The following is a 9289-nucleotide window of genomic DNA, read 5'->3' as shown; positions in this document are numbered from 1 at the left end:
GGACGCGGTTATGTGCAATTGCGTTCCCGTATCCCCGCCACACGGCGGCAAGGAGGAACACCGTTGGGTTTTAGTGGGTATACCGGGTGGCGACACCCGGGGAGTCCCACATAACCACGTCGCTCCCCCGGGCGGCGTGGTATGCGTAACGCATTTCCCAACGTTAAAAAAAAAGGAGAATCCAGAGACCACGTTATAAAGCGGTTTCCAAGGAAGAACCTAATATGCTTACCACGATAGCCGAGGTTCAGGCCGACGAGGTTGCGGGCGGAAAGTTAGCGACCTTCCTCACCGCACATTCGATATCGCATTGAGCGATATTAGGGTAAGGTTGCCAGTATTGGACCACATGTAACAAAGAGTTCAACGTTTGATCATTTTTGATGACGTCGTAACTCATTATTTCATACAAATTGGAAAGACACATTTTGACGTTTTACGAAACTAATATACCTAGGATATCATCTACCTTAAAATTGTAAATCGTTAATTGTTTCGATTTAATTGGCGTGAATGCGCTGCGGGGAAGGTCGCTTAGTAGATAGTCGATAAATTGCACTAAGTAATATTAAACAAGTGTAGCATACAAGCCCACTTACCCTAAACGCGGCCCTTTTCTCATGACCTTTATTTTTTTAGCCAATAATATTGATGAACGTGCAAAGAATGCGCCACGGAAATGACATTACAGAGTTTAAAAAAATCACGCAGGTACTGACCGTAAAAAGAAGGTTTCAGCGGAAGGAACCGCCAAGTACAGCAAGTAGGCGACAAACCACACCACAGAGACAATCAGGAAGAAGATCAGAACCTCTTTACTACGAGAGACGCACATGTCATGGAAGAAATCGTAGTAACGCTTGCATTTGTCATTTGGTGGCTTTGGACGTCTGAGAAACGTGTAAACATAGTTATGAAAAGAAAAAGAAAAAAACATTTGAAAATCATGTGTGACTCAGCGTGCAATGTCTTTACCAAAGAAAGGAGTCTTCATAACACTTACGATGGTTCTGGTAGAGGAACAGGAGGATCTCTGCCTACCCCGACAGGCATTAGTGTGGCTTTTTCCCTCGGCAATAAGGTCATCTCCATATCTATGAAGCCCTGAAAAAAAGTTGACAATAGGTATATTCATGAGTAATATCATACCCACTTTAGAACCCTATCCCACTATCATATTTGATATTTAATGAGACATATGGTTTAATTTGTCACAAAAGTTATTGTGACATGGTATCAAAGTGTATCATATTAGTACTCGAGTCGACTGACTGGACCTAAATTTACAAAAAGCAATCACATACAAATACAAATACAAATTGATTTATTTGTGAAACACAGGTAGAGTAGGTTGTTATACATAGATGATATATATAGGTTAGAGCGCTGTGATCTGCCAGTCGGCGTACAAATATAAATTAATTAAACATTAATATTATAAACGAATTAAACATTAGAATTCTCTACTAGTTATGCATGCCCTATTATATTTTTTACATTATTAAAGATAACACACACACATTTGTACTTTTGTTTTAGGGAATTACAATAAAAAGCGACATTATTTGCCACGACGTCAAACATTTTTATATCAATTTACGCCTATTTCTCACCGGGGTAAGCAGAGGCTTATAGACTTAGAGAATGTACTATTATTTTCAGGTTTCATAAAAAAATATCTCTTTTGTCACGTCCTCTCTCATCTAGCATGTTGTGGTTCTTTTGAAAACCCAACACTCCTTAAGACTAACATCACAATAGCGCACGACTATACCCCAATCGGGGTAGTCAGAGGTACACCCATCGCAAGTTGACCTAAGTACCCACACCTCACCGAGCTTTCTATTAGACCAACGCGATAGGTGGTTTAATCGCCGAGGCAATCGTGTTAGTGAAAACTGAAAAATCTAAAGTAAAAAGAGTCAAGAAACTAGAATGATTTTTTTTCAAATAAAAATATAATGTAAGTACCTACTTTGTTAATATTACTCTTTGTAACTATTTTGTCTGTGGTGTCATCATCATCAGCCCATTAACGTCCCCACTGCTAGAGCACGGGCCTTCCTTATGGATGGATAGGGAGAACGGGCCTTAAACCATCACGCGGGCCCAGTGCGGATTGATGGTTATTAACGACTGCTAATGCAGCCGGGACCAACGGCTTAACGTGCCTTCCGAAGCACGGAGGAGCTCGAGATGTCTATGGTGTAAATCAATATTATTTATTAGGACGTTTAGATTTAAGACGGCGATACGGGTCACCACCGGCTTAAAACTAAGCGCCCCACAAAACGCGTAACTTAACAACTTACAGCCGGCAGATCTTCACCAGTATTCAAATCATTCGTCTTGATGGGCCACCAGGCTCTGATGGACCTTACAGAGAACAGGTTTATTTTCTTGCCAGTCTCCATAGCTGATAGAGTACAGTCCTGCGCCAATTTTGAACCCCGATACATGGAGTTCAGGTTGAGTGACAAGGATCCTAGACGAGAAATCAAACTTTATAAAATGGTTTAGAGATCCCAATTAAAAGATCGCTATGCCTTTGTTCCACGTGCAGAAAATACTGCTAGGTAATAAGCTAAAACATTTACAGGGTGTTAATGGTCAGATGAAAGCCCTCAGCGCTACCCATTTGTCCGGCCAAGTAGTTTATGCCATTTGCGGCAAATCTACAATAAGTCACGTCAAAAAAAGGTGTTAGTGGCATCGTAACGAATACTTTGAGGGTTGATTTAGACTATGATTCTGAGTTGATATAAAGTTATTTTCCGTCGCGAAAGTATGGAACTGAAAATAATTAAAAACACAAAAAAATCATGTTTTTCGTGATATCAACTCAGAATCACGGTCTGAATCATCCCCTTTAGTATTCGTTACGGTGTCACTAACAATCATACTTAAAGTAGACGACAGGTCGACATGGCAATTCTCTAGTGACGTGACGTTTTCAATATCGATATATTTTTATTATGTATGTAACAAAATGTGAATAAAATAATACCACGTTTTCATTTAAGTTAATATTTATTCATCTGATTTATCTAACGTATCGCTACAAAAACTTAAAGAATCTTCGTCACTGGTATCTCCGACTTTTATAATAAAATCTTCCATTTAATTTTTCCGTTCAATGTCACAATTTTCTAACACTTTTCTAGCTAGATCTCGAGCTTGAGAGTGAATTATTGTTTTTTTTTGCTTGAACACGCGACGAAGATGCAACCGTAGCCATTTTTAAAACACAATAGTAATAAATTATGTGAGCGAGATTATAATCGATAAACGCGGTTGATACGGATTCGTGCGACACTAAGACTAAGACGCCGCGGGGACTGTGCGAGTGTGCGGGGCGACCCCGCCTCCGCGGCTCACCTCATGCCCCGATTGCCATGTCGACCTGTCGACAACAGTACTTGTATGGCTACTTGTACATACGTGTACGGGGTGTAAGTGACATCGTAACAAATACTGAGAGGGATGATTCAGCTCACTATTCTGAGTTAATATAAAGTTATTTATTATATTATTTTCAATTCTATACTCTTGAATTAAATTAAAAGAAAAAAAAAACAAAGAATTTCATGAATTTTCCGACAGGAAATTCCACTTGATTATTAACTCAGAATCATCCTCATTAGTATTCGTCACGATATTTTGTAACACCCTTTAAATACTTATTTTATTTTTATTTTAAGGATAACCGTTTATTACAAAAAATATAATATTTTTTTGTGCTGAGAATGGATAACCGTTTATTACAAAAAACTATAATATTTTTTTGTGCTGAGAATGAACAATAAACTAAGCTGCTTATCTTCCCGATAAAAACTGTATAATTATAAGATGCGTAAACTTTCACTGACCTTGTGGAAAAGTTTTGATATATTTTAATCACGTGAAAAACTAGTAAGTAGGCAATACTTTATAAATAATGTTATTTTGAAGAAATCATTAAATATAATATAATTACCCAAAAACTCATCTTCATTGCTCTCCACCAGCTGAACTTCAAGAATTGGAGCCACATACTCTTCATATTCAGTAAAGGGGCATTTTTCTTTGTTTATTAACTGAAAAATAATAAAATTTCATTACATTTAATTTCGGTCACGAGTTCTAATATGTATATACTTTGAAACCATGTCACATTAACTTTTCTGACAAATTAAACCGAAAGTCTCATTAAATGTCAAATATCATAGTGTGACAAGGTTCTAAAGTGGGTGATATTGCGCATGAATGTTTTTTTTTTGACGTGACTTATTGTAGATTTCCCGCAAAAGGCATTAACCACATGGCCGGATCTCATGGCTGTACACCTTTATTTATCCTCCATTTTTCGTTTATTAGAATTCACATTATAATATCTTTAGATAACTTTCGCAATATTGTTGAGAACATTTATTTGACGTGACTTATTATAGATTTGCCGCAAATGGCATTACTACTTGGCCGGACAAATGGGGAGCGCTGAAGGCTCTCACCCGGTAACAGTGTGTTCAGAACAATATTGCTACACTGCTCTTTCAAATTATTGGGGTGATATTTGTGGGACTAAAGAAAAACGTACATTAACTACTTGGCTGGACAAATGGGGAGCGGCTCCCACCCGGTACAAGATGTGAGACATCAAGCCTGAGAATAAGGAATAATACTACGTATAGAACGGCAACTCTCCGCTCCCCACCAGCGTCTGAGCTAGATTTTACTTCACCCCCCTCCGACATAGATTAGTCTTCAATCGTATGCCGTCAGACGTGACTCACACAGATGCGCGTGTATGATTACGTTCTTCTTCTTCTATCGTGTGGGTTGTGAGGCGAATTACTAACCTCATCAACCCTGGTGTCAGGGTTACTATTGAGCCGCCAAAGGCCCCTGACATGACTCATTTATAACGACTACGTACTTACACAGTAAGTAGTAACCGGGACCAACGGCTTAACGTGCCTTCCGAAGCACGGATCGTCTTACTTTCGGACAATCAGGTGATCAGCCTGTAATGTCCTAACCAAACTAGGGACCACAAAGTAATTTTTGTGATATGTCCCCACTGGGAATCGAACCCAGGACCTCCGGATCGTGAGCCCAACGCTCAACCACTGGACCACAGAGGCCGTTTACGATTACGTTACGATTACGTTAATGTGTAGTGTATGTGTAAAACGAGGTATTTTGTATGAAGTGTCCGAAGTGTGTCTCAGCTCAGGACAGCATCAAATACCTTTTGTTGGACAAGGCGTCTCCGTGAAAGAACGAAATATACAGGGTGTTAGTGACATCGTAACGAATACTCAGGGGGATGATTCAGACCATGATTCTGAGTTAATATCAAGTGGAATTTTTCGTCGCAAAATTCATGATTTTTATTTAGTTTTTTTTTAATTATTTTCAATTCTATAATTTTGCGATGAGAAATTCCACTTGATATTAACTCAGAATAATCAGCTGAATCATCCCCCTCAGTATTCGTTACGATGTCACTTACACCCCACACAAGTACATACGGTAGCCATACAAGTAGGTATGGGTGTTAGTGACACCGTAACGAATACTGAGGGGGATGGTTCAGACCATGATTCTGAGTTGATATCAAGTGGAATTTTCAGTCTGAATATTCCTGAAAATTTTTGTGTTTTTTTTAATTATTTTCAATTCCATACTTTTGCGACGGAAAATTCCACTTGATATCATCTCAGAATCATGGCCTCAATCACCCCTCAAAGTTTTCGTTACGATGTCACTAACACCCTGTATACCGAGCGCCTGAGCTGGAGTAGTGATTACCCAAACTTACCTTCCTCTTCGCATGGTGGTACAAGAAATTGAAGACCATACGCCAATTGAAGTTCCCTTCACCTGATAAACTATTATGATGAATATCTGTCTGTTGCGCACGTTCGATGGACCCTATCCAACTGGAAAAAAAGGGAAAACTCTAATTATAGTCAACTCTGTTATCAGGATATTTTGACCACTCATAAGTTGCAACTTTTAAATGATAGCTTTTAAAAACCAAAGTGTGACACATGGTTCTTTGCCACGTGGCAGTAATCGCAACAAACGCAGCAAAATTACGTCAAAATAACATTTTCTTATTAAAAGTTTAAATGTCTATTACTAGAATTCTAACCCTAAAATTGTAAAGCCAAGCGGTATCCGATTGTGTCGTGAGGAATACCTCAAATGAGGATAAAAACTGCCTGTTTCTCCCATCAGGTGTCGCCGCTGATTTTAAATTTTGACAGTTCCTCGTACTGTTTGAGTAAACAAATATAAATATAACTAAAACAACATTATTTTCCCGAATATTATTTTTTTAATATTTTTTTTTTATTTTCTTTTTTTTTCTGTGCCCAGCAGTGGGACGTATATTAACTACAAAATCATATTGTTATTTTTATTCCCTAAAGATAAGAAAGAAGAAAACTTATTTTCAATCAAAACTGCCCCTTTTCCAACTGGGTGCTTTTCTTTTTCATAACTCATACTTCATATGAGATACACTCCGCGATTATCCACATTGTATAGCAATTTATCACAAAGTTTAGTTTTTTTTTTTGTTTTGGTTTTCCCCGAAGGGTAAGCCATGTCTGACGTATTTTTTTCTTGATGATTAATGAAATTATGAAAGGTGATGATGATGAAACCTAAGCCCCCACCCTCGGAGTAGACTCCTACTCCAAACCCCAAACGAATTAACTCAAAAGTCCGCATAAACTTTTGATACACTTTGTTTATTGAATACTCCTATACATATAATAACACTCGCGAATGTCTTCCGACTAACTTAATGCGATCATTAACCATAAAACACCACTTCGTATTAATTATTTAGATTATTCAATGAAGAAAGCAACTGTCCCGTTCCCGTTTCCTGCCAAAAAGCCTCACAAAGTTTAGCTGGACAGTATGGAGAACTGTCAAATTTAGGAACACTCAACAGTGCTGCCACCTACATTTGAGCTTCTAGTTTCCATCTTCATTGGCAATTAATTTAACAAACAGTTAAAATAGTTTACCGATGTATATCTTTCAGATATTTTCGTAAAAATAAACGTTGACAAGTTGACTAGTAAGCACCATAGAATAAAGAGTAGGGGAGGATGGGGGAATTGCGGACACTGAAGGGAAATAACGCACAACATTCGTACTATCAGTAATAATCAGTCTTTCTTTATTTATACACCTACAAAAACAATTATACTTATTAAACGAGATCAATCAACAAATAGATTTTTTTAGCAAAAACAAAACCAGAACCAAAAATATAATGCTTTTTTTAAATGTTACCTACCTTTCAAAATGTGCGCAGTCGGCTGTCGTAAGTTTTTGCGTTTTTACTAAAATGGCGGAAAGAAACAGACTGATGACAGCACCGGGCTGCCTCGGGGGGGAGGGAATGAGTAGATACTTGCTAGTTCGTATTTACCCCGCGTCCGCATTTCCCCCATTCTCCCCTAATACTACTTTATAGAACGGGAACTCTCTGCCCCGCACCAATTTGTATCGGGCACCGTCCTCACCCCCTCTTGAGTCTGCCGTTAGTCACTAAGGCGTAAGGGTGAGAGCGCAGATTTTTTATCTCGCTCACACTTGAATGAGAACATTGTATAGTGTCGTGGGTTATGCTAGTACTAACATTTTCACATAAAGATCTGCCGTTTTCCAAGTTCTCTTCTTATCCATATGAATGAGTAAGCTTTGCACATCCCAAACAATGACTCTTAACTCATACTCTTCAACTTTTCTTGGGGTTATGTCACTGGGAGGCGGAATGTAGGTATTGGCATCCATTGGAAATATATCCACCCACATTTGGATTTTTCCCTGAAAATATAAAACGGTTTTTAACGGTCCAAGCTAACTACCTAGTTATATATACTATGCATGATGACAACTGTTCAAATGAGATTTATAATATCTACGAAATGTTGCAACGAAAATTTTCTAATGGACTATTTATTCAGCACAAACGTAATTAAAAGCCGTGGTAGCCCAGTTGGTAGGACACTAGCCTTTAACTTTGAGGTCGCAGGTTCGAACCCGACACAGGCGTAAACCAATGATTGTCGAATTGGTTTTCGAATTCATATTTGGATTTCAGAGTAATATTTTCTTGGAAACACACTCTAAAAAGTATTGGATTGCAATACTTAGTAGTGGGTAGTCGTATTTTAGTTTTTAAACTTATAATTTTGGTCAGCTTAGTATCCCGTAAAAGCAGCATTTTCTTAACTCTAGTGCTCAGCGCTCCCCATTTGTCCGGTCATGTATTTGATGCAATTCGCGGCAAATCGTACTTGTTACGTTGTCCTGTCTTCCATACTATACCTACCTGAAACTTAGTAAACAAGTTCTTACTCGTTCTAGGCCAGGTTTGTCCGGGTGGTACAACGTTCTAGTCTCGACATGTTCTGGGACCAGTTGGTACCCACAGATGGGCAACGTCTGCCATTTGTGCAAGATACTGAGGCAAATGTTTTCTTTCCGTTCCGCTGGTGTGGCGTAGCCTTTGTCTGTCCGGCCTGGGAACATTGAACACTGTGCATGTGCCTTAACATAAGGCTGCGTTTCCATTGACGCGGAGCTGTGCGGAGATGAGCGGAGATGTGCAGGAATCGACCAATCACCGCGAGGGAAAGAGTGACAGAGCGTTTTCGTTTTTCGCTGTCTCGAACGCTGTGATTGGTCAAATTCGCAAATCTCCGCTTTTCTCCTACCATCTCCGCGTCAGTGGAAACCCGGCCTAATACGACTATATCTCAATTGCGGTAATCACAGGTACATCCGTTGCAAGATGAACTAACCAGGACTACCTACAACTCACCGAGCTTTCTGATAGACCAACGTGATAGGTGTTAGGCCGTATCGCCGTCTATAATGATCGAGCCATCTGTGTTAGTGAAAACTGCACTTAAGTTCGATACCCGTTCGATACAATAAAAAATCATATATGCATTGCAGGATTTACAGGCAAACAGGATCAACATCAACATAATAACATCGGAATATTTCACAAAATTCGGACGCCGTGAGCGGTGAGTACGGTCACGCACGAGCATTAATATGTATACACTTTGGTACCATGTCGCATTAACTTTTCTGACAAATTGAACTGTAAGTCCCACTAAATGTCAAATATGTTAGAGCGACAGAGTCCTAAAGTGGGTACATTATATTGCTCATGACTGTACAGCTATAAAATTTAAAGCCGTGTAAAATTTAAGATTTATGGGTTGTCATGTCCTAAGAACTCCCAACTTAAATAAAGATATTTTAA

The 9289-nt window shown here is 38.9% G+C and overlaps 1 protein-coding gene across 1 annotated transcript in view; it reads right to left on the bottom strand.

The window, feature by feature from the left end:
- Positions 1–703: 703 nt before the first annotated feature.
- LOC126380196 (otoferlin-like) overlaps positions 704–9289 on the bottom strand; it is a 33137-nt gene continuing 24551 nt past the window's right edge. The window contains exons 26-32 of the mRNA XM_050029454.1: positions 8371–8504; positions 7649–7836; positions 5804–5924; positions 3977–4076; positions 2313–2485; positions 1004–1104; positions 704–890 (exon numbers count right to left, since the gene is read on the bottom strand). Coding sequence (XP_049885411.1) covers positions 704–890; positions 1004–1104; positions 2313–2485; positions 3977–4076; positions 5804–5924; positions 7649–7836; positions 8371–8504 — 1004 coding nt within the window. The remainder of the gene's footprint in view (positions 891–1003; positions 1105–2312; positions 2486–3976; positions 4077–5803; positions 5925–7648; positions 7837–8370; positions 8505–9289) is intronic.

The sequence above is a fragment of the Pectinophora gossypiella genome, chromosome Z (assembly GCF_024362695.1).
Source record: "Pectinophora gossypiella chromosome Z, ilPecGoss1.1, whole genome shotgun sequence".
Lineage (NCBI taxonomy): Eukaryota > Metazoa > Arthropoda > Insecta > Lepidoptera > Gelechiidae > Pectinophora > Pectinophora gossypiella.
This window is presented reverse-complemented; position numbering and strand designations above follow the sequence as displayed.